At 39.8% G+C, this 26,544-nt stretch overlaps 1 protein-coding gene across 1 annotated transcript; it reads right to left on the minus strand.

Annotated features, from left to right (window-relative positions):
- Nucleotides 1-1,068: 1,068 nt before the first annotated feature.
- On the minus strand, nucleotides 1,069-25,519 carry DNAAF5 (dynein axonemal assembly factor 5). The gene is made up of 13 exons (XM_050317409.1): nucleotides 24,973-25,519; nucleotides 24,206-24,390; nucleotides 23,041-23,165; nucleotides 22,483-22,598; nucleotides 18,880-19,112; nucleotides 16,256-16,468; nucleotides 13,994-14,137; nucleotides 10,392-10,560; nucleotides 7,937-8,084; nucleotides 5,283-5,433; nucleotides 3,807-3,963; nucleotides 1,829-2,020; nucleotides 1,069-1,365 (listed from the first exon to the last, which is right to left on the minus strand). The coding sequence occupies exons 1-13, from the start codon at nucleotides 25,517-25,519 to the stop codon at nucleotides 1,226-1,228; spliced, it is 2,520 nt and encodes an 839-aa protein (XP_050173366.1). The 3' UTR covers nucleotides 1,069-1,225.
- Nucleotides 25,520-26,544: the final 1,025 nt, after the last annotated feature.

Raw genomic sequence — 26,544 nt, forward strand, 5'->3', positions numbered from 1 at the left:
ATGCTTCTTTGAGAATGCAAGGAGATATTGCTGTAAACAGATCTTGGGTTTGTTAACAATTATGTCACAGCCTGAAAAGGTAAAGTTAGGTCAGAAAGACAAACAAACACCAGGACTTCCTACAGCATAAGGAGTATGAGCAACTCCCACTGAGTCTGTTTTTAAACTTGATATAAAGCCAAGGCGCTTGGGAATTAGAAGCCAAAGAGCACTTTCTGTCTGTACTACAGATGATTTAAAAAAAAAAAAATCAGAATCCTGATTTCCCATGATTTGTGTGTGCAAGTAACAAACAGCACACTACCCCACAAGGATGTAGACAAGCAGTTAGGAGCTCACTTATTTTATTACACAGCTGAGAATATAAAATCACTAAAACTTATACACTACAAAGGTATTAAAAAACCCCCCAAACAAATCAAACTTTAACCTAAAGCTGCAGAATTTAATTACAAGGCAACATGAAAACAAATGTTGCTTGCTTTCCAAGGCACAATGGTATAAATATTAAAACTGCAAATGTGATATATTTAGTACAAAAATATAAATCTATGAACTAAACATGTAATCTAAATAACAAAACAGCACATTCCCTCCCATGTATAAACCTTAATTTAAAAAATTCAGCTTTACTCTCCGTCATGAAATGTAATACAATAACAATAAAAACTGTTCTTTTAGTGACACCTACTATGTCCCTATTATACCAGCATAAATATGAGTCCTCAGAACATTATAAATTTCACTGCATTATGCAAGAGAAGTTTGGCTGCTTTTTTTTCCTTATAAAACTGATCCTCACAGACCTGACTCTGCAAAGTCTGATTTTATCCAGAGTTTGAAATCCTCCTTGAAAGACTGAGTCCTTGCTTTATTATGTTAATAACTTTGACATTAAATTATTACTTTGTTAAATAATCTTACTCAATTATAAATAGAGTTAAATTCCTGAAAAAGCATTCCTCCTTTAAACCTTGTATCTGAAAAACTTCCAATGCAAAGTGAATTAAAACACTGTTTTATTGCTAACAAATACAAAGAACTGTTCAAAGTGCAAAGAACACAGAATTGTGCCAACTTGACTTTTTAATGAGCCAACAGTGAACTTACAAAGAAAAAAACAATCTATTTTCAGCTCAGCCTTTCTCAAGCAAAAGAAAATATGAAAGTAATAAGGGTCATACAGATTTCAGATCAGTTCAGTAAAAAGAATCTCAGCAGTGATTCATAAAGCTGATTCCTTGGCTGACTGAATGTGATGTAGTAGTTGATTACAGTAGAGCGGCGTTTGATGCTTATGTACAACCCCTTCGATTTCTCTCACAAGCAGATCTGGATATAAAACACTTCCTTCCTTTAAAACTTCTGTAAAACAAAAATATGTTTTATAAATCATTAGCTGCTCTGTATTTCTCTATCCAAGTTCTCTGAAAAGAAGCTGAAATCGAATGTGGAAATTGTTGTTCTACGAGTGGCGCAGTGATGACAACTCTGTTCCTCCCTTCCCTGTTTGCTGAGGTCTGTATTTTGACATTTATGTTCTTGAACACAGGCTGACACTAATAAATTCCAGAGAGCCCATCAAGGAGGCTGGGATATGGTCACATCCTGCAATGGTGGGGCTCTACACTCCATATCCTGTTTACCATCTGTAAAGCCTCCAGTAGTTCAGCTGCCCTGATATTTCTCCCCTGGTGAACACTGGACAAAACATTACATTCTGCACCCAGGTAAAAGGTCAGAGCTCATACCCACTGAAATGCAGAGCAAAGCTCCAGCCTGTCACTTAAAAAGCATTGTTCAAAATACATCTGACTGAAAGTCTTACCTAGGACTGCATTTTGGAGATTTTGATCTGGGTCATCGAGATGTATCAACAGTTCTTGGTACAGAAACTCAATATGACCTTGCATTGAGGATTTCACATCACTGTCCTTTAAGCACTTAAACCAATTAGCCAAGGTGTGAGCAGCTGCCAGTCGTACATCGCACGAAGCATCATCCAGACGCTTTAAAACCTCTGAAAAGGAGCATATAAATAACCAGACAGCTCTGTGAGCAGGGGAGTTAGCTTTTGCATTTGAAAAAAACCCGTCCTCTGTCATCACTGAAATTATTGTTGCATTTATGACATATTTCTGTCTCTTGAACGTTATGAATACACGTATGACATTGCTCTTAAAAGCACATGGTGCATTGTTATTGGATTGTTATGTTGCCAAAAACATTAATAAAGACATACACGAAACATTTTCTAGCAGTCCTAACAAGGTACTATGAAAGTCTATTCATGCATTACACAACTACAGAGTTTAAGTATTTCTATGCCCTATAAAGCACAGTATTTCTATCAAATGCTACTGTTTCAGTGAATGACTGCACTGCAAACTAGTTGAACATGCAAGGTGCAAAGGTATACTTTGACAATTGTCTGATCATGTACTCCTCCAAAATAAAAATGTTTGTTGTTAGATTTCTACTGTGCCATGTAAGAAAGAGTATCAGTCATTAAGACGCTGAGTTTGGGAAAGTCCAAGTTATTTGTATACATAAGAACATAAATTCTGGTACATATATGTGCATAGTCTGTACTTCTGATTCGTGATTTAGCATTTAAACTTCATCCTAAGAAGCATTACAGACCCTGGGTCTATTTTACAGTACAGCACTCTAGATTAGGGTTTTCTTCTTTGGTTTTTTGGTTGGTTTTTGGTTTTTTTTAGATAAAACCCCAACCCACTACCTATTCAAGTCTATTTATGGTAGGCTGAAACGGTTTGCTCTTGGCCCTCAAACACAGCACGGAGAACAATGTGACTTCCATTTATATACTGCAGCACTGTTCTGCTCTCACTATACTTAGCACATTATTTCATAGAGACTAAACTCTGAAGCAATGCAGATGAGGTACTCGCAAGCCCTGCACAGACCGAAATATTGAGTGAAGTTCCACCTAGTGGCCTAAATGGATAACGACGTCGGGAATATTGCTCAGTTCGGCCAAACTGGGAGTGAGGACGTTTCCAAAGGACATGAACTTGTCTGCAACACCCTTCAGTGAAATGAAAAACTGACATTAAAAACCTGCTACAGAAAAGCCTTGCAAGTGCTGTTGGAGTCACACTCAGCAACACCTGCTGAGTGTTTCTCACCTGGAGTTTCTAAAATGTGTCCATGTACTTTATACGTTTTATGCACCCTCTCTCAGCAGTTTAAAACCACGCCTCAGTCTCTGCAGGATTAAGAAACTAAAATGCCTCTCATACACGAAAATGCTGCTAATGGTATGATTCTGTGCAGTGCTTTTCCCATTTCCTTAGTATCTATAAAATTACTCTCTGGGGGAGAACTACCCAAATAGTTAAAATACCCACTAAGAGAACACAGAAATAGCATTAGAATATGCCTATGGGAATGAGATAAGAAAGGGTGAGAAACGAGTCTACATAAAATCTGCCCCTATTAGTACCTCAAACTGTTTAAAGGCTTTTTGTTCTTCATGTGGGATTAAAGCCAGATGCCACAGTGACATGCAGCAATATTTGTTATTTCCTAGTCTGTGTTAGTGCTTTCAGTGCTACAGTGAGTCTGCAGGTGATGTGGACAACCTGCACAGTGAATCCTAAAGCCATACAGCAAATCTGCCAACTGCTCCAGCAGGATGCTTTTCACCTTCAAAAGCTGAGCTAACTGTGATGCTTTGCGTAAAAAAAGCAAATGTAAGTTTTAAACTGTGGAGATCTTGATTTTAAAAAGCAAAAAACAAAACCACTCCCACCACTAGTCAAGTAAACATTTACACTTACCTGTGTAAGTGTTCTTAAACTTATCTTCATCAAACTGCCTCCCACAGGCTTTTAAAAAAGCATCAACAATACGACAAGCCATCAGTCGAGTAATTTTAGAGTCTTCATCCATGGAAGCAATGATTTGGGGCATTAGCTCATCTTTGACTTTTAAGATCTACAATTAATAGGAAAAGCATAGAAGAATAACAGCTTTTCAGTCACTGTAATACAATATTCTCAGTGGTTAGAGCAGTTACCATTAACTCTGAGAGATGCTGGTTTGCTTAGTTTGAAAAGTTAACTATAAAAGTGAAAATCTCAGAAGTTACACAGCTCTATTTTTGCCTCTAAGCTTGCTTGGAAAATGAAAATCCACCAGTCCATCATCCAGCTCATGGATGCTCAGTATACATGCAGATGAGTTTTATGTAACTTGTAAAAGCTTTCAAACTTACTCGCCTGTAAAAAAAAAAACAAACCCCAAACTGTTGCCAGGGTTTAACCAAACCGGAGCTGAGGATGACGCGCCCGTACCAGGAGATGGCGCTCCGGCTCTGACAGGGAGCGATGGGATGGGATGGGATGTGTTGGGGAAGGGTCGGAATTTCACCTTATTATGTACATTTCGTATCCATTAATGAAAAAATAGGCATTAAGGCATCGATTCAGAAAAAAAATGTTAAACTGGAATAGTAATCTTGACATCAATGTTTTTGTATGTGTGAACTCAACTAGTTATGTGTTTTTAAGCACTTTTTTCTGATATAAAGGCAATAAAGACTATGAACATTTCGTAACATTTTAATTCAATCTACTTTTCAGAAATGCCCTTATATTTAAAATATTTGCAGTGCGTTATCTCCACGTGTCATTTTTTTTGCAAAGATGCTTCAGAAACCCCCTCAGATTCAATTAATCCTTAATCACTGGTGGGTAACATCTCTCTAAGTGCAGTCCTTGCTAGGTCTCCAGTTTCTACAGATATTCTTCATTTCCATCTCAACTCCTCCTGCCCTTTCCAGGAGTCTTTTAGATTTTATTTTTTTTTCCCCTAAATGGACCTGTGAGCTCCAAGGCAACCAAACAACTTGTCTTTTCCACATGACACAGCAGCATGTCCTGACTAGTTCCAGTGCTGCTGCACAGGCACAGGCTACGGGTCCAATAATACCAAGTGTTGTGTTAATAGTGGGCAGTAGTTTGTGCTACAGAACTGATGTTATACTAGAAAAAGTATCTACAAAAATGTGATGCTGGACAGTTCTACAGCTCAGCATATTGCTGGCCTCAGGTCTCCTACCAGGACATAATCATCCCTTCACAGATTGTTTCAGTCATTAATATTCGATTATAATTAATGAATTTTATTATGAAAACTGTCCATCCATCTGAAAATATTACTTACCCTGAGGATTCATTATTTTTTTTTCCCTCCCTTGCATTTATTTGGTTTTCCTGCCTAAGATTTCAAAGGATGAGAAAGAGAGAATTTACCTCTTTTGGTGAAAGCATTTCACAGTGGATGAGAGCCCAAAGGCACAATACAGCTGTAGCACGGATGGCAGCTGCTGTTCTTCCAGCATGCCACTGCAGATTAGGAGCCAGGATGTCTTTTATCACAGTCTCAAGGTAGCTAGGGAACAGCCTGAAGCCAAAAATAAGAAAGCAAAATAAAGGTTCATGAGAAAGTGATAAAGAGACTGACAGGATGTAGAAGAGAATGTTCTGTCATAGAAATATAGACAGAAAGGGGAAAAAAGAAGACTCTAAAAAAAAATAAATAAAATCATATAAGCCAATGTGATTGTAATGTATGTGATAAGATTTTCATAACTTAATTTTTCTAGATAATATTTAAACAAATACCTAACATTCATGGAAGGGGGAGGCTAGACTTTCTCCCACTTCAGACGATGCCCATGACTCAGTGTTATCTTGGTAAACTACTTACCTTCTCTCTGTCTCACTTGCTCTGTCTGTGAAGTGGAGATAACACACCCCGTGTGAGTGCTGTGAGGATTCATTAATATCTGTGAGGCCTTTTGAGACTGTCCAGTGAAAAGTATTTATAATGTCAAAAGAATGACTGCTATTGATGATACCTGAACTCCTGATACTGCAGGGAGCCTACAAAGAATACTTCAACTCTCCCTTGGCTCAGAAACTCATCTCCCTCAAGGATGAGAGGTCTGTAGGATTTTCTGATGGCGCCAGTCCCAATATTAGTTTCTTTTTATCACAAACACAAACTTGTGATGTTTTAGCTGATGCTTTTTCCTCCTCTTCTATTAAATGACTATTATGCTAAAAGTTGCTGTGAGAGTCAGTAATTCTAATAGGCAGGATTCCCTCATACCCCTTTAATTCCAGCTCAAACAATTTTAAATTAAGAGAGAGAGAGATATAGGTCTTACACACAAGTTAATTAATACTTTGCTGCATCAAAGAGACATTAGTACCTGGCTATGGCCAGTAGCTTGAGCTCAGGTTATTCACAGCCCTACAAATCAGCTGCCAGCATGCAAACAGATTGGCAAGTGACAGACTAAATCTACCCTGATTCCTGCCCACTCTGTTCAAACTTCTGCTCAAACTGTGACCACCTGAGTGCCAAACAGCACATGACCACCCTGGTGCTTGGCAGAAAGGGAAGAAGCTCTTGTTGGCTTTTCTAAGAGTCCTGCATTTACAGGATGAATAAGTGGCTCCTTTGTATATGTGCCAAGCCACTTGAGGAACAAAACAGGTACATGTTAACAACTAACTTATCACTTAAAAAAATTCCACAAAAAAGCAAAGCAGAATCATCCAGCAATAAAAAAATTCCATAATAATATTGTATCAATGTAATAAGAAATATAATTGTAGCTACTTCTTTCCTGTAACTGCCTTTTACCCATTGCAAGTAGTCCACGTTATCTGGGTATAACTTGACTAAAGCACAATAGTTATCTACTGACACACAAACACCTGCAAATCTCTACCTGCAACATGGTGAGAACAGATACACCTGGCTGCTGCTTTGCCCTGTGGCAAGAGAGCCCTGGGTGTCTGAGGAAGGCAGAGATCCAGCCACTCCTGCTTCCTGTCAGCAGATGGCACTTAAGTAATAACAAGAAATCTGACATCCCATTAGACACGTCTACATTTGTAAACCCCTTTAGATCTATTATTTTAAACACATTTTTGAGAATTAATAATGCTCTATTCAAAATGTTGCTGGAAAAAAAATATAACTAATGATCACCATCGTTCCAAATTTCCTTTCAGCTCCAAAACTAAAAGCAGCTCTGTGCTATCTGATCAGTAGCTGCTTCTGTTTTTAATAAAACTTTCTGTTAAAATGCAATGAAAAATGATCTGTGAAAACACAAAGGTAAATTCCACCAGTATTATGTTAACCATAATGCTGAGCTGTTTGTGAGAATCTTTGTTCTAATGCCTTGATATAGAATCAGTAAAGCAGTATCTGGCAATTATCTGACTCAGTCATGTCAGGCTCAAACACAATTAGATGACCACACAACTGTGTTTAGCAGAATAACCAAAGGCCTTCCTATCCAAGCTGTTAGAATAATTTTAAGGAGCTAAACAAATTAGTGGCAGCAGTGAAAGCAAAAGTGCAACTGCAACTTATTGCTAGTTCCCAACGCTATCTCTCATTACCATTAAGATGTATTTTTGCTGTTGGTGATACAATTAAATTCTCTCTCTTTCCATTTTCAGATCTTATTGTTGTAAATCTGTGTAACTTAATTCTAAAAGTGAGTCATTTCCATGAAAGTAAACAAGTAATCTACTGACAACAAAGACATTTCTTATATGAGTAGGGAATTTAATATTACACTCTGAAAATATAGAAACAAGTAACAGCACACTTCACACTGAAGCTTTCAGTTCAAAAGGTAGCAAAGACTACAGTGGAGAAAGTCCAGACTTAAATTTATTTATATATTTTTAAAAATTATTGCACTCCACCCTTCTAATGATTGTTAAAAAATACAGCAAGAAGATGGTGGGAAAGTCTTTTTTTCTCCAAGACATGCCAACATGGGCATGGTTATAAGGGTTAAATAACTACCATGGTCATTACTTCTTAATGCCCCTGTAGTGGTCAAATAGCTGTGTGAAATCAGACCTCCCCTTACCCCTGAGAATTGATGGTTTCACTTGCTTTCTGGAACAACTGTGATAAAACAGTAAAAAGTTTCAACCGCATCTGGGGATCCTTGTTTGGCTGAAGACACGTCTTCAGAATGGGAATAAAGTCATCGAGAGCTTCACCTATGACAGGACCTAGAAAACAAAGAGCTAAAGCTTATTTCGGACTACGAATAAGTTCTATTTAGGTGTTTAACATGCGAGTGCATTAAAATTTGTAAATTTTAAAATAGGATTTAGCTTTCCACTCTTGCATGGCAGCTGTTAAAGTATCTGTGTTACGTTGTTTTTGCCTAGTCTAAGGCTAGGCAAAAACTTTTGGTTTCATTAAACTTAATGAAAAATTATACTGAATGTGGTATGACCCTGACACCCCTCTCCATACAACAACATTAATTATACTTTTTTCTTCTTTCAGGTTTTTCCACATGCAGCCTTCAAGGAAAGGTGTTCATGACTCCTGCAGGCACAGGAAAGGGCATGTTTGAAAAGATCAGCTTCAAAACTCGGCTAATAGAATTAGTGCAGCAGCATTCTTTCTCCATGTCTAAGTAATGCTTATTTGCACTTTACAAGAAAATCTAAAATATGATGAATTTTAGGAGCTATTTGAAATAAAAATATTTTCTAAATTAATTCTTCAGTTTGTCAATATTTTCACACCTACGATGAATTCTGTTTTCACCTCTAAAAATAAACAAACAGAACTCTAAGCTTTAATCACAACATTTTCAGAAATTATTTTCCTGAAACTGAAGGAAGTTTGTGTCTTTCTCCTTGATAGTGATTAACACCTGCATGGTTTTAAAGAGGAAGAGTACATAGAAACTGTACACATGCTCTCTTCTGTAAGCTTCTAGCTGTAGAATGCTCTTTCTGCTCTGTTTTTGCAATAAACTACTCTAGGAACTTCTTCAGCTTTGCATCCCTGAGATGCACATTCCATTCAACTCCAGTCACTCAGAAAATGTTCCCAGGAGACACAACACTGGCATTTCTGATGACAAGAATATTCCTCACACATGGAATGGACAGTTGAAGTATTCAAGATTCCAAAACAAGTTCAATAGCATTTAATAATTTCTGGAAATTTAATGTTTAAAATAATAATGACAAACACCCAAATCTTCACTGTCTAGACTGAAGCAATAGAGGGTGTTGAACTGCAGTTTGCTAAATGTCTGTGCCAACAAATAGGTCTTTATTTTCACAGCATTTATTCAAAATACACCGCTTCATGTGAGTTCTGAGACATTCACAAATACTACTATTTTATCAAACTGATAACAGCAAATTCAACAGATGGAAAATAAACAGAATAAACTAGATTGCTAATTTCATTTTAAGCATACGTTCCTGGAAAACAGTAAAAACTGAGAAATGTGAAATGAGTAAAGCTGATTAAACTGATTAAAAACAACATTATGCGTGGGAATGAAAAGAAGGGAAAAAAAATAGCTCTAGGAGCTGCTGTGTCAGACAGAAAACACAGACAATAGCATATTACCAGTGTTGGGTGCAAGCCAAAATGTTTGCCCAGACATTTGATGATTTATTTAGCATTAAGGAAAACAGAGACAACTGTCTAGAAGTCCCTCAGTCATGGAAATGGGAGTACAAATATATAGAAAAGTTGGCCTCTCGGATCTTGCACTGAAGAAACTTTCTGTTCTTTCCACAGATGAAAACCAGAAAAAGTGCTTATGCTGGTTGCTGCACAAACCAGCAAGTGGGTGCTTCACATAGGTTTGATGAGGGGTTTTTTGAGATTCAAGGATTAAATGCATAAGATAGAGCCCTTTAAAACACACCTATCCCCATTTAACTGTCTGCAGTAGCCACAATGATACTTCATCTGTAGTTGGAATGACTGTCTGATGTGCCCTGTTCAACCAACACAAAGGGAAAAACAAATCAACAGGACTTTCTATTCTAATAATCTTCAAATGTGTGTCTAGGTGAGAAGAGCTGCCTGTCACCACATCCCTCGCTGTAGCTGCAACCTGGAGAGCTGTGTCAGGGGATGTTCACTGTGCAGCACTGAAGGCATGTGAAATGTGCACCTAGGTGTTTCACTCATCTCTACACAGCCACCTGTTGAAGAACAGTGAGGAAGTGTTTGTCACAGAAAGTTTAGTATCCTCTGAAAGACTAGTGAATGGATGGAAAAAATAGATACATTTTTGGACATATAAGCTACATCATTTAACGCTCACCTATTTCATTCACCTGGAAGTGCACTTTTCTGTAAGTGCTTTTAACAGGCTCCTTGCAGACAAGGAGTCTTCTGGAATACGAGCTGCTTCAACATTTGTTTTCCATTATGTTCTTGTGAAGTTTCTGAGCATTACACTGTTCGTTACAAAACACAAGCTGGCTGCGGGCTATGGAGATTGAGATTTGATTTTTTTATTTTTTTTAGGATTACTAAGTAAGTGGTACCTGAATGGGTTGCGATGACCTCTAACTGTAACACTTCTGGAGAGTAGCAGCTCCACCCATCACACGACACTGAAACCCACTCCATGAGCTGAATTATGTGCTGCTTGTAGAGACAATGAAAACTATCCAGTTGCTGCACTTCAGCTAATGAAGACATTGTTTTCTCCACCTGTTAAAGCAGAGACAGGATACTTTAACTGAAACAATGTTAATAAAAAACCACCAAACTTTTTAAACTCATAAGAACAGAAGGGACACAAGGAGATTTTCATTGCTTCTACTTAAACAATCAAGATTGATATTTAATGTCTGCCTATACTCCATCCATTAACTTTTACTTGAAGTGAAATGTTTGTACTGATTTCCAAATGAAATCATGAGGAACACAGCAACCTAACAGCAAAATGAAAGAGTCTCTAATCCGTGTGCAGACCTATCCAAAAACTAACCACATCATAAAAAAGGCTCTTGGTGCTTATAAAGATGTAGAGATTTTTCTCCTTAATTTAAGAATGATTTAAACCAGGGAATTTCTCACAAGCCCATCTAGCAGGCTATGGCAGCTTCCAAAAACTATTGCTGTCGCAGGTCAAAGACCTGGCACTTCCCCTCTCCCCCTTCCTCCCCCCCCACATTGAATTATGCAAGACACTCTCTCTTTACAGTAGCTGGGCAGGATCACTCTGAAATTCTCATCTTCTGTTGCTTATAAGTATCAAAATTCACTGTTACATTAGAAATATCTTCTTCATATTTACAGTTAGGCTATTCCATGAGACATGCAAATAAAACATGTACAAATGAAACATGTAAAAAGAACTACTAAATGAATTCCAGACATGATCACGATGCTTGGCAAGGAAGCCTATAGGTTTTCTTAATCATTTGCAGCACATGTATTTCAAAGGAAAGGAAAATTTGCTTTTACAATTCCTGAAGGCATCTACCAGAAGCATAAAATTTCTCCAAGCAAGAGATTAAAAGCATGCTGGAAGCAGCATCTTTAGTCTCAGTGATTTCAGTAGACAGGGAAGCAATGATGAGGAGCAAGACACCATTAGGAACCCCACTAAGGAATAACATGTGCTGCCAGCATGGCCAGTTCCAGCAGAGAAAGATGTAGTGCAGAGCTCTGAGTGACATCATTTGACTCTCATTGCTTCAGTAGAACTACAAATTGTACTCATAGTTTTAATATTTTTAAGCTGAACTCAACCACACAAGTTAGCTGGAACATGTCTAGGACCTTTAGACTCTTACAGAGTCTAATCACTTGCCAGACAAAGATGTTTTTATGAAAGTACCAGATGTGGAGAAAATAAATGAGAATTCTAGGGAAAAAAGTATATAAATCAGGATTTGCTAAGGACAAAGGTTACTCTTAAGGCAGGTTTGCCTGCCTCAAGCACAGTAGATTTCTCCTTTCTGGAAGCATTTTGCCAGTCAGCCAAAACAACTCAGATAAATGAATATTTTACATATAAGTTATTTGTAAATTAATTGGTACATTTTACAGAATGTGTCAAGACAGAAACTGTTCCCCATTATTAATCACACCCTAATGCACAAAGAGTTTTTTCCAGTGAACAAGAGATACAAAATAATACATTGTTCACTTATGATTTAAAATAAACTTGCAGTGGTTTCAAAAGTGCAATTAAAAAGAGAGAATAAATTAAATATGCCTGTAGACTGATGCATATGTTCTCATTAAGAAGAGTCTCACAGTAAAATAAAATAAATAGCAAACGTGATTTTCTTTCCCTTATTTGAAAGTTTAATGACACATTATTTTCACACTACTACTCAAAGTGTGCCAAAAGAAGAGCCAAGATAACACTGGTGATGAAACAAAACCTTATCTTTAGGTCACCAGTTAAACCACTGACAAGCTCAAATCATGTTTAACAGACTCACAACTGAAATGGGTTGCAGTCTCTCTGGGGCTGTAAACCACCCTCCTGCTCGTGCCACTGCTGTGCTCAGTTGGTGGTCTTGGCCTGTCTCCTCAGCCCCAAGCAACCAGAAACGTGAGGGACACAAAGCAAAGGGGCCAAAAATCAGGTGAGACCTGAGTGTTCACCATCAGGTCACATCAGCTGTGATCTCCACTATCTCAGTGATCTCCTGTCCCCTTGCAGTAAAGCCTGAATTGAAGTTCTATGATGATAATTTTTGGATAATTTATGTTTATACTCAAAATCTTTTGATCCTGAATACAGATTTCTTTTCCGAACAACAAACTCATACTTGTACAGCAGCTGTAATGCTTTTGTTCTGTATGTTCTTAAGCTATTTTAACAGGGACTTCTTGCCTCCTGCAAGATGTAAAGCTCACTTTGAAGTTTCAGAATAGTCAGTAACTGGAGGAAAAAAATAAAATTCAAGCCATATTTGTCTTTGTGGCACTTTGAAATACTGCAATTATGTAATCTCACTGCCAGATTTTCTATGTGTCTCGCTGAAAGAAAGGCTAATGAGAAAAAAGATTCTTATCCAAAGTCTTGTCAACTTAAAAAATCATCTGCAACTGCAGGAACATCTTAAACCTTCAATAATCTTGGGAGATTAACTTTTCCATATATGAAAATTAGGATTTATTGCTATGAAACTGCTTTCTCTGTAGGAGTATGAAGTTTAAGGTTTTAAATGGACCTTGCTGACTTTATAGTCCACCGCAGGGATAAATAGACAAGATACCACAAAACATTCCAGATCCATCTGTCCCAGCCTTACTTGGACAGATTTTTTTGTCTCAAAAAAGCCCCAAGCAAACAAACAAAATCCCCAACCCCTTCAAAATCCCACTCTTGCACTGGCTCTCCATTAGACAGATCATCACCCCAACCCTTTTTGACCTGTGAAGTCTTTTCAGTACTTGTTTCAAGCTTTGTTCTACTTTATTTCTTCCAGAATACCTTATGCCTCCTTGGAGGCAGCCTGTCAGCTCTGGGGCCATAAATACTGATGCTACACAGGCCTTTGGAATACCATGCCTGGGAGCAAGAGAAAAGGAAGTAGAATAGTCACCGCATTTAAGGTGTGTGTTTGAAAAAAGACAACTGGGATAGGTCATAATTGTCCTGCACGAGGATGGCTCGCTGATTTATATGATATTTAGCTCGAGGAAGAAAGAGGAAGAGAGAAATAAGGGGTGAGATAATGTTAAGCCAAGAAAGCTCATCTATTATCTGGGCATGTACAGCTGTCCTTGATTTTAAAGCATTCCTGCGACATTTAAACTTTTGTTTCTGGTGGGGAGGTAAAAAGGTCAACTACTGTAAAATCAGCCTGATCTCTGGCTAAAGATTAAAAAATTACTACAAAAACATCACTTTTTTAAGGCTAGTAGTGCTCTGGATCTCTAGGTGAATGGTTCCTTAACAGACAGAAAGTAAAAGTGAGTTTTTTCCTGTGTATAACCAAATATTCACTGGCCAGTGACTTATATCCCAAATTGTAAACCCAACCCCAATCTTAATTCTGTTATCAACCATATACAGTCTGTACAGTGAGAGAAGAACAACCTGGGACCATCCACAAAGTGTCTCAATAGTAAAAGTCAGAAACACAACAGAATATTAAACCAGCTCATAGTTTACCTTTTCTTTAAGGTCCTGAGAGGATGGTATTGCCATTATGGTCACCAAAACTTTCATTAGCTGCAAGCTAATTTCTTTGCAGTCTTCCTGGCACACTTCAATCAATGCTTGCACACAATAAAGCAACTGCTCCACATAAAAGGCCTGATTTTTAAGAAAAGCATACAGTTATTATGTTTTGTTTGAAAATACAACATTCTTTTTAAGAGATGGGAAATGACAGTAATAAAATCTGAGCACTGTATAATCCCTACATTGGTAACATATTGATAATTTCTTGTTAGCTCTTCTGACGACCAGCATTCTACTTTTTATAGAATACAGTATAATCTTCCTCCCACACTGTCTGTTTGTATTTACCTTGTCCTGTTAGTAAAATAAATGACCCTGCTCTTAATCACACAATGGTTCCACTGGTGAATGGTGAATAAAAACATCAAAGCATTTTGAAGTGCTTGCTGATAGTACTTTCTCTTTCTGAAGTGCAATTTGTTAATTAATAACGTATTTGTTACAACTCTTTGAAATATTATTCCATGTTTGACTATTTTGGATGAACAGTGACAGTTAAATACATAAACCAAGAAAACCTGAGCGTTTGCTTTTATCTCAGCCAATTTATCTCATTTGATTCAATATAATTCATGTTATCTTGATCCAACTGATACCAGTTGAAGTCAATACTGTTGTCAGTTAGTTTGCCATGACTCCTATGATAAAGTGCATCAGACATTCATGGAGCTGTCAGTGAACAGAAGGGGCCATTGTTACAGATTTACTTCCAAAAAATAAATCAAGTCTAGGAATAGGTTAGCTATAAATGTTATTAATCTCATGGACGTGGTCAATCCTTAGCTAAACAGTGTCTGTGAAGCATTCACTGGCTAAAATAGAGAAAGATTGTTTTCCAAGACTAAAGGCTAGAACAATTCCCCCAAACCTTCAGCTGCAGATGGATCTGACTCCTGCAGCTAATGCCAAATGGAAGTGGTAAGCTTAAACCTCATAGCAATTTTGCAGATATACTTCAGGGAGCTGTTATTTGAACAATCAGGTTACAGTGCTTCCACTTATATGAGTTCCTAATCATCACAGGCTTCATGGAGATTAAGGTTAATTCCTGCATCACTGGTACATATTCCATTAGGGAAGAAACCTAATGAGGGAAGAACTTCAAACATATATCTTACATTGGCTCAAAAAGACAATTAGGCCAGGTTCAGTCTGCACACATGAATAACTGTTTTAAGGGGAAGCCTGCATCTGACATGAAATCAGAGTTTCTAAAGGCACAGCACTGGTCCTTTTTTGGTCATCTTAACAGCAGAAGCCTAACAAACTTCTGGTGGAATGAAACCCAGGATTTCATTTGTGGGGAAAATTATAGGGATTCCTCTTGTGCATCTCTAACAGATCTATTTCTACATTTGAATAAGTGAAGGGAAAAAAAGTCTTGCAGGTTCAAAAATCTCCATTCCACACTGAAGAGAATCTCTCACCTCCTTATACAGCAATTGATGAATATTCTTCATATGCTAAAATAAAAATGATCTTCAGGCTCAGCCATTAATTAGGGATACACTTGGAAGTAAATTTCTAATTAATCAAGATCTTCCTTCTAGATTCAAGAGAAGGAACCAGGCCCTAAAGTTTACACAGTGTGCTCCTAAATGTACTCATAATGTACTGGTACCTTCCTTTTTTAAATGGGAATTAAGAATACAAAACAAAAATAAGATGACATTAAGAGGGAATCTTTCTTGAGAAACCTGACATGCCAATTACAATGGACTGTGAAAAATCTTCAGTCATTTTTACTGATGAGGATTGAAATATATGATCTTGTTTGGATTGTGAATACAAGGAATTTCAAAACATGGGTTTAACTCTGCCTCAGGATCAGCCAAGGTAGCCCTCTGTTAGTACAGTACTTACTAAACAGCTGCTTCTCTCCCTGCCGTGCCTCTTCATTTTCCTACCACTATATGAAGCCTTTCACAGCAGTTCTCAAGCTTGAACCCACATCTGCTGAGAGGATGGACTGTTAGGAAGCTTTTGGAAATAGCAGCTCTGCCCAGGAAACAACAACATGGCCAGGGAAGCTCCTGTTTTGTCTCAGACACACATCCACAACTATACCCTGAGATAGGGTGGGGTAGGTGTGCAAGGGATGCGTAAGAGTGGGAGCATTTAGGGAGAACAAGAGAAGAAATAAGTTGGTCAAAACCTGTAGCCTGCTGTGTGTTTTCCAGCTTTCCTTACCTCTTCAGATCGCTGACAAACTCCAGGTTGGGAAAGTGTGTTGCCAAGCTGGGCCACGTGAGGCTGCAAGATTTCTTTTGGGCTCCCTCGAATCACTGCAGCCAGAACCATCACACAGGAGGGTTTGGGTGTCTGCTCAAAGGCCGAGGTGATCAACCTCAAAGACACCTTCAGGCTGACAAACGTGCCAATCAGTTCTGCTGCTTTCACACTCTGAAAAAGGAACAGGAAAACTTGAGGATTTTCCTGAAAACACAAAGACTATTCAACGTATCATAGGCTTTTTCTTTTTATGATTCCAGCTGTTACTTTAAATGCTCCAGCAGTTGCCTTGTAGGCCTTTTCCACTCGCTCAGTAATGATTATACGCATGAAGAAATTTTCTTGACGTGTTCAGTAAGCACATAATAAGGCATGCAAGCACCCTTCTCATCAGACAAACCTGCATGAGAAAGCAGTGCACAGAAATGAAATGTACAACTTTCAGTGTAATAAAGTTTCTGGTTTAGAATAACCAGATGTTGCAGAGTTAGTGGTTTAGCGTTTTGTCCTCCAAAGGCTGTTCCAAGGCTTACTCTTAACGGACCCACCCCCCATCTATTAAAAGCTGCAACTATAAAAACCTGAAAGAGGAATTTTTTGTTATTGTACTATACCTTGAAGCTGATATTACAGATCTGGTTTGGTGTGGAAGCAGTGCCATGGGGGAACTGCCCACTGCTTTCAATTCTTACTTCTTTAACTGAAAAGGCCTAAATTATTATTTATTTCCCATAGTACTGGCACCCTTTGATGCCATCCCTGCCTTGTAGACATATCAGCATGTTATATTCCACGTGAAATGCCACATCAGAACTTACTGCCTGACACCCAATGTTTACAATCACTTGCACAATAAACAAAATACAATCAACTACTGCACCACTACCTGTGCAACAGCAAAACTTCTTCCTAACCTCTGTGTTTAATGGTTGGCTCATTCCCCTACAGCTTACCTCTCTTTGTATATTATTTTTAGTCTGGTGATTTAGCCATGGATTTTTAATTGCACCTAATTAATACTTGAATCATGCTAAATTCTTTAGTCTCAACGGAATAACACAGCCATGGGTTCTATAGTTGAAATCTGCACTATTTATAGCTGTTTCCTTTCACAAAGACTCAAAGGAGTTGTAACATACTCCATGTAGATGTGAACCCTGTCCTCCTCCTTATTTGCCATAGAGAAAAAGACTGTTACTGCTCTGAAAACAGGACAGTACAATTAAACAGCTCAAAAATATGAGTGGATACATTTGCATGGATCAATTTACTTATTTTAACAGGGGAAAAAGTAAAAAAAAAAAAGAAACAAAGGATAAAAGACCATCTGGTCTTTTGTACATCTCATTTGGTATTACTAGGCTGGAAAAAGAGATGGACATTTTCCAAGTTGGTGGCTGAAATGGGTTCTACAGTAACAAACTATAGAGGATGTTATCACAGTACCCTGAGAAGCAGCACCACTAAGAGATAGAAGGCATTCACAAACACAAGTTGCTGAACCTTATGTTTAGGCACAAAGAAAAGTACAATTAAATACTGAAATCATCTCCTAATTGGGAATAAATCTCTTGGAAGCACCTGCAAGAAGATTAGTGGTGGAATTCCAAGAAAGAGACAAGTATGGTCAATAAAAGGCAAGGAAAAACTATGTGCTGCTTGAACACATACTTTTGAATTTAGAACTACTGCAATAAGCAGACAACAGGAAATTTGGTCAGGACAGCAAGACCACGTGGCTTTCCTCCCCTAATTATTTAAGTTTTCTTGTAGCCCAGCTCACAGCAAGAACCTAAAGAAAAGCCTGATTTAAAGGTTGACCATTTAGTTGGACTACCTGTATCCAGTAAGCAGAACACATTCTTCCGATATCCCAAAGCAATAACATTTGTAGCTTTAAAGTAAGTTACATGGATTTTTTTTTATTGTTATACATATGTTCTCTTCCTCGTGTAGAAATAGGAACAGAAGATTTTATCTTAAAACTGTAAAAACATTTGTACCACCTGTCCTTCTGTTGCTAAATTTATCTAATGTCTTCAACTACATCTGTTTTACTGATTTGTTGATCAAAGTGTTGAAAGCATTAACTGTTAGAAAAAATGAAACTAATTATTCCTCACAAATTACCAGCATTTTCTAAGTGTTAAGTCAAGGATTCAAAAACTGAATATGGGTATCACATGGAATAAACATACCTCGACATACAGTTGGATTATGGAGCAGGGGGAGATAAGTGAAATTAACCTGAAAGGGCATGACCTGCACATTTCTTTTACATTGAATTTATTACCTCAAGGCTTTTATACTTTAATCCACTGCTTATGGTTTTTAGAGTGGTCATTATGAATGCTTCACGGAGTTGGCAAATGAACTGAAGTTTAAATACCTTCACTATTAGTCTTCTACATTTATTTTAACACACTAGGTAAGTACAACGTTCATGTGTTTTTAACACCCATAAAAACCTGAGCCTGATCCTTCAGCAACTTCCAGTGACCTATGGTAAGGTCAGAGTCAGGGCTATAAAGGACAGAGTCTTTATTCAGTGTACAACAGCTTCTGTGAGAGACTAAACTTACATTTTTAACCACTTCACTCTCTTCATCCAAGCACGACTGGTACAAAGTTCTGAGCAGCAGCTCCATGTGCTGTGTGATGTGATCCTCTGCATGCAGCAGTAATGTGTACAGGAGCTGGGATGCTTTTACTCTTGTGCTTACAACCCAGTCTGTCATATCATGACAGAGACCTGGAAGGATTTTGGAGAGGTTTCTTGACACAAGTTCCCGACAACCTAGTCCTGGTCGAGTCACTAGAAGAAAGAAAGAAACAAAAACAAAACAAAAGGAAATATCAAAGGGAAAGCCAATGCAAATTAATCCTTAGAAAAGTTTAGAACTTCCAAGGTAAGAGCTCTGGGTATCTGCTTCAGCATAGAACAAAATATTCCAAATGCTTCTGAGGAACTTGCCTGTGCAAGTTGCATTTCTTTAATATATATTGCAGAATTTAAACTCCACACAGCTCTTTGAAAAGTTATGTATTTATTACTGGATGGTGATGTAGATTTCATGTTTTAAAATGTTTCCAGAAGAGAAAGAGAAAGAGAAGTTAATGTGTGACATTATCCACTTCGGAAAACACAGCTTAACAATTTCAATTTTTATGGCAACACAAATCTCTTTATAAAAAACAAACTGAAACACACAGAGGTGAACAAAAGAAATACTTTTGCACGCAAATGTTGTGGTCTCGCTGAGTTAAATATAATTTGGAGTGGGAAAGAAAGCTAAAAGTCACAAATAGTACAGAGGACATGAGCTGCAATGAAACAGACAATGTCAATTGTGCCCTCTAAAGGAAAAGGTTAAAAGTGTATCTGGCAAATTGAAAGCAGAAAGGGCACTAACTATGGCTTGTACAGGTTCTGTGTAATAAATCAGGCCAACAAATTGATAGTATTTTAAAAATCACAGCTACTATATGATCCCTTTTCTTAGGCCTTTTCAGGAAAAGCAGCTCACTGATGTGCCTCTTCAATCTCTCAAAAATTAAATAACACATTTAAACTGGAAAGAAAGATTATACAGGAGCTGGAGGGGGAAGGAAAACTGACTAAAGTAAATGGTCTAAAGACTACAAAAGGCTTATAAATGCTTATGAAATACCTAGAACAGGGAAAAAAGTAAAATTCAAGCATCAGGATGTGAATTGCTGCTTCATTTGTCAATGGAAGATAACATTTTGGATCATGAAAACTGACAACGAATAGCAAAAGGTCAAATAAAGAAATCAACCTGAGACAGCAAATACAGACTGTGCATCCTATTTGACCCCAGGCAGAATTTTGTTTGAAGAATTCAGACCATTCTTTATCGGCAATTCCTTCATTTCAGATGTTCAAATGCAGGTATTTATCCCTGTAGCTACTCCTGTCAAAGACTTCCCTGCTATAAACTGTCGGCACCTGTATCCTAAGGCAATGACTGCTGTGGCTCAGTGGAAGCTGTTCAGCTGGGGGGATGACACCAGGTATGGGGTCTAACTCTGGTCTTCCTCTGACCTGCAGGATCTGTCACTGTGAGATCAAAGCAGGGGGGCTCCTGTGTCAGCTCCATTAGTTTGACAGTTGGACAGTTCAGTAAAATGTACCTTTAACTCACAGTTGCAAAAAATATTCCAGTACATTCAGTAAGTCAGAAGAAAGCACAACAAAGTATTAAAATACATATCATTATATTAAAAAAAAATAAAAATCCAACACTAACCTCCCTTCCAAAACCAAAACCAACCAACAAAAAGCCCCAACCAGACTTAAATGTTTGTGGAGAGCAAAGAGAGGAAGGAGACATATCATAAAAATCATCTATATACAGTCTGTGGTAGGACACCACGAATTAGTAGTTGAAACTAAGGTATGTTAGTGGCTCTGATAAAGTTTTGTGTCTGTAAGATTAAGCAGCCAATCATTCTTTCCCCTGATTTTTCTTCTCTTGTCGCATAAAGCCTGATTGTTAATAAGACATTCAATTTGGAAGTAAAGATAAGCAGGAAGAAATGATATCTTAAAGTCACCATTATCTTGGGACTCAAGTCCAAAATTACCAGGTTATTTCTTCAAAATATTCTTTAGTTACATGTGTACATATATACACATACATATGTCACATTCAAGCCTTAAATGCATCATTCTACCAAGAAAATTCAATTAAATGTGGAGCTGGAATGTTGCATATTTATTGTGCTAAGAAGATTATTTTGGAAAGCACATATCATTTTACTATGAAGTAATTGAGAGATGCCACTCTAAAAAGCCCCAATGAAAGAGCACACACACACACAAAGCCCAATACACACCTAGAGAAAACTGACCAAGACATAACACTATCAGCTGTACAAATGGTAATCCCTGTTTCAAGGACAAGGATATTAAGGCTTTTATGACCTTCTCTATATCATGGTAATTGCAAAACAAGTGACTGGAGCTCAGACACTCAACTTCATCACTTTATGTCTGTTAAAAGATTCTCTGACTGCCAGAAAAAGAAGTATGTTTCTGCCATCACCAGTGGAAGTAAAAGCATTCTTCAGAATTTACAAACCCCTGAGGTAAAATTATATATAAAATAAGGAGGAAAGAGAAAAAGTTAGAAAGGATGACAGATCAACTTGCCTGTCTTCAAAGCTAAACAGTTCTGTCAAACCAGTCACCATTATGAAGTGCTTCCCCTTTCATTCAAGCATTACTGACTAAAACAACTTTGAAGAAAAAAAAAAAAAGAAGTGTAATTTCAAAGAAGAAAGAACTCCGGAACCCACTGTCATGGAAAGGATTTTGCTGCTGGGTATTCTGTGATGTGATTGTCACGTAGGCACAAGTCAAGCATGAACCTGTTCTTTCACACCAAAAGAGTTTTTGTTCTGTTAAGTATGAGTGCAGAAATCAATAAATGAGCCTGTTAAACCCTCTCTCTCACCAACTCCCATGTGCATATTTTTAAACATTAACTTCATGAACCCCAGACAGGAAACAAGCTTCAAGCTACTGCAAACACAATGTTTTAAAGCCACCTATAAATCATACAGTACTAAAAAGTAATCTACCCATTCTACATATCTTGATGGTTTTTTGTGTATAATAAAGGAAATTACTCTGTTCCCACATTCTTCATGTACACTGGCAGATTGGTAGCATCCCAGTGTCTCACACAGAAGTCCGAAATAATTTCACTGCAAATTTTTCTTCCACACCAATTATGTGGATCATTAATGCTGTGATCAGTTCTCATTATTCAAGGACTTCCTTTCCAGTCATCTCTGTGCCCACTGCATATGTGGCTGCTGGCTGATGTAGAACTTTCTGCTGTTTCTGCACCACTGCTCTACCTGTTTTTCATCGTAGGCATTTTCCCTTTCTTTTTCTCGAAAATGCATTTCTTGATTAATGGAAAAAAAAAAATGTAGTTATTGAATGAACATTTTAGAAATTTAAACTAAATATAAATAATTTAAATAATTTTATATACATAAATACTATATGTTTTTAATAGGTGCCATCCCTATACATTAACTAACATTACACCTTGTAATGAATATTACACATTCTGCTCTGCTGTTACTACTGCACTGCAGCTCTTGGAGATTATTCAGGAAGCAGAAATGATTTTCAATGCAACACTTACCTCCTTTGGGATAATGAGATGGTGAAAGACTAAAATCCATCTTATCCTTCAAATCTTCTTCATTCTCCTTCTCCCACTGCAAGCCTAGCTTTTCCCAATAAGTCCAAGCCAGTTTCCTAGGTAAAAAATAAAGAGTTTTATACCATCACACCCCCCTCCCCAAGAAAAACGTTATAAAATTAGACTTCTAGAAAAGCTGACTACTTAAATTCATCTGGAAGGATGGGAAGCATTCCTGCCATTTAACTGAGGCACATTAAGTAGAGAGTTTATACTTCTTTAGTACTCAGTGGACAGAGGTTTCCTCTTCCAAGGTATAATTCTGTCTCTACCTCTGTCTCTCTCACACTTACTTGGATATACCAGAAAAGGACAATATAACAAAAGTTACTGAAGATAATGCTAACATTTTGGGTTTAAGAAAAACAAACAAACAAACAAAAGTGGGGGTTTTGTCTTCCAAGCAAGACATCTGTGAACACAGGAACACTTCTGTGTGTGATATCTATTTGAGGAGGAAAAAACAAAAGAAGAAAGTAAGAAGAAAGTTGCACTTACTCATTTTCAGGAATTTCATCACTAAAGCTGCCAAGTAACAAAGGGATAAGCTTGTGAAAATATGAATATCTATCTCGTAGGTGCAACAACCATTCTCCAATGACAGTTGTTACAGCGTGCCGTACCTACAGGGACACAAAAAGACTATTTCATATGTGTCAGGGAAAAACCAGAAAAAAAAAATAGTATTTGCTTTCCCTATGGTAAAGTACATCAATACTCTCAGACAAAATTAGAAGAACACAAGATTTCCTCACTTGCAGGAAGCATCTTAAGTAACACCCAAGGTGTCACACTCCCTTGCTTTCTCACACTGCCTCAATCGCTCTGAGACTGCTGCACAAAAGCACAATTCTGAGAGGAAGACAAGGTACAGACCTAACTCAGAAAACTAAACTGTCGTGGTTAATATCCTCCTGAGAATGTAAGACACGTACATTTCTCTGGGATTTGTAGCTTTCCAAGCACATCCTGAGAAGAAGACTTCCTCTGTTCACTACAAAGGAAGGACTAATTTTAAAATTACTGCCTCAGCTGCATCTTATGAAGGCACCATACTGTGTTTGTTAAGCATCTGAAAAGGCCACAGAATCAAAGCCCAGAGAGATGTGACAGAGAATTTAAGACAGAATTTAAGGCACCCATCAAAACAAAAAGGTGCCTATAATCTTTAACACCTTGCAGAATTAGGCAGCAGCTGAACAGGCAGATGAACAGGTCACCAGCCTTGGGTTTGGACAGTTTACAGCTGATGAAACTTGTATGGGAAATTGTCCTGGTTTCAGCTGGGACAGAGTTCACCTTCTTCTTAGTAGCTGGTACAGTGCTGGTTTTTTTGAATAGTATGAGAATGATGCTGATAACACACTGATGTTTACCTGTTGCTAAGCAGAGTTTAATCTACATCAAGGACTTTTTGCGGTCTCAAGCTCTGCACAAACAGCTGGAGGGAGCAATGCCAGGACAGATGACCTGAACTGGGAGTGAGTGAGGGACTGTGTGATATTTAATTTCTGGCTGGGATTAAACCACAACAGACACATTTACTTATCTCAACTGAATGAATGAAAGTGGAAAACTGGGGGAGGAGGGAGGGAAACAAAAAAACACTCACCCCGAAACACATATAAAATAAATCCAGATTAAAGAAAGAAGAGAAGCACACCTTGGGAATCTCATCAAACAATCTCTGGGCCAGATGAGACAGAACATCATCCACAGACTTTCCATTCCCAAACTGTATCACTGCTCCAGTAGCCTGAATCACATCAACACGAACTCGGTAGTGCTGGTGTGAAATCGTCTGCATTAAAGGCTTTATCAGAGATTCTGACTGCATGTGGAAGTGCTCTGTTAGGGCAGAAACACAGAAACGTCAACCGTGTGAGCTGTCACAGTGAGTGGCCTCCCTGTCTGTGGCAGGGGGGGTGGAACTGGATGATCTTTAAGGTCCCTTCCCACCCAAACCATTCTGTGATTCTAAGTAGCAGGGACATATCCATGCCACCCACTCGCTGCCGGGACCAGCAGGACACGATGACATTTCGAGTGGACTAATGCATTTGGGTGGTGGATTAACGTTGTCCTGTGATTCTGTCTTTATGTGGAGCAACATCATTTCTGCAACACTACGAACAGCACTCTGACTAATGTTGCTGCATTTGAGTAGCAGGCGGATTTAACTCTACACTGTATCAGAGCTGAACTAACTCCTCCTCCCGCTGTCACCCAACATGTAACAGCTCAGCCTCCACTCCTAGCACGGCTCTTCCCCAGCAGACCCTCCAAATCCCATAAAGCACACCCGTAAAGGGTGTGTGCGACTTCTCATCGCTCTTCCTCTCTCCCCGTCCCTTCCCCGTCCCCCATCCCCCGGGATTCTCAGGCTCGCACCATCCCACCGCTCCCCCCGTGCCCGTCCCTGAGCCCCACCTGGCATGGCCTGGGCACAGGCCACCGCACACCTGCAGCTCTCCCGCCTGACCTCGGCATAGTGGTCGAGCAGGGTGGCCTGGAGGACGCGGGCGATGTCCCCGAGGTAGGGGGCGGCGGCGGGGCCGCAGCGCCGAAGGAGGAGGTGCAGAAGCTGGACGAGGCCGAGCCGCAGCTCCTCGCTGGGCTCGGCGGCCGGCGGCGGGCACAGCCGCTGCGCCAGCGCCGGCAGCAGCACGGGCAGCGCCTCGCAGGGCCGCTCGCCGCGGCTGAGCCCGTCCTGGAGCAGCTGCAGGGCGAGCTCCCGGCACCGCTCGGCCGCGTCCCCCGCCAGGCACCGCGACAGCGGCCGCAGCAGCCGCGCCGCGAACACCTCCTGCAGCACCGCGCCGGGCACCGCCCGGCCCCGCAGCTCGGCGCCGATGGCCTCCAGCGCCCGCAGCCGCGCCGCCCGCCCGCAGTCGGGCTGCTGCAGGAGACTGAGGGACCGCGACAGCGCCTGGCACAGCTCGGCCCCCTCGGGCCCCTCGGCAGCCGCCACCGCCATGTTCCGGCTCCGCGGGGGGGCGGCCGCGTCGCCAGGGACGCGCGGGGCGTTTGCGACCGCGGGAGCGCGCTTTACGGCAGTGCGGGCACTGCGGGGGGGGGACCGGGACAGGCAGAGAGTGAGGGGACAGGGACAGAGACACAGAGAGAGGGGACAGGGACAGAGCGGGGGGACAGGGACAGAGACACAGAGAGAGGGGACAGAGACACAGAGAGAGGGGACAGGGACAGAGCGGGGGGACAGGGATAGAGACACAGAGAGAGGGGACAGGGACAGAGACACAGAGAGAGGGGACAGGGACAGAGACACAGAGAGAGGGGACAGGGACAGAGCGGGGGGACAAAGAAGCGGGGCAGGGACAGTACGGGAAGGCAGGGCCGGGGGGACAGGGGCAGCAGGGGCTCAGCCCCTCCGCCGCTCTGCCCCGCGCTGAGGACACGTCCCAAAGCACCGGGGGGGCTGTGGTGGGGTCGGTGGGTTCAGCGAGTTCTGCGGGTTCTGCCGGTACCGGCGAGGGTGGGGGAGCCGCTCTTGGATCACGCGGGGAAAAAGGGATGCAAACCCGGGAGAGCCCCGCGGGCGGTGGAAGGGCTGAGGGGAACGGGAAAGCACCGGGCCACATTCACATGTATCGCTTCTCCCTCCTGTTTTCTCTTCGGAGGGATCAATGGGGCACTATCAGGAAGTCACCTGACTGCTGTAGCAGCCTTGTATACTTTGTAGTGTTTATTTGTATAAGTTAAGGTGTGTATATATTGTGTTCATATAACGTGATTTATACAACCTAATGTTTCGTGGTTTATTCTGGTGAATGCAATGAACACGCATCAAACTAAAGGGTCCTTTTCTTGAGCGATCATACTGAATTTAAAATACAACAAACTACAAAACTAATTAAAATTACTCTTCTGTAAAAGCCCTGTGTTTGCCGGCAGAGTTTATTCTCTTGTTATGCTGCTCCTAGCTGGAGTGTGAGCCTTCAGAGTCCTTTTTCACCCTTTATTCTGTGGGAACCACGAGTGTGA

The sequence above is a fragment of the Myiozetetes cayanensis genome, unplaced genomic scaffold, assembly GCF_022539395.1.
Source record: "Myiozetetes cayanensis isolate MyiCay16 unplaced genomic scaffold, myiCay2020 scf20-37, whole genome shotgun sequence".
NCBI classification, from domain to species: Eukaryota; Metazoa; Chordata; class Aves; order Passeriformes; family Tyrannidae; genus Myiozetetes; species Myiozetetes cayanensis.

Bases quoted from the DNA above. Each gene is read 5' to 3' on its own strand.
- DNAAF5 (XM_050317409.1), bottom strand. From the start codon at position 25,519: ATGGCGGTGGCGGCTGCCGAGGGGCCCGAGGGGGCCGAGCTGTGCCAG. The intron at 16,469-18,879 runs GTAAGTTTAGTC...TTCCTTTTTCAG, and splicing joins AGAGTGAAGTGGTTAAAAAT to AGTGTGAAAGCAGCAGAACT. The intron at 2,021-3,806 runs GTAAGTGTAAAT...GCTCCTTTTCAG, and splicing joins GTTTAAGAACACTTACACAG to AGGTTTTAAAGCGTCTGGAT.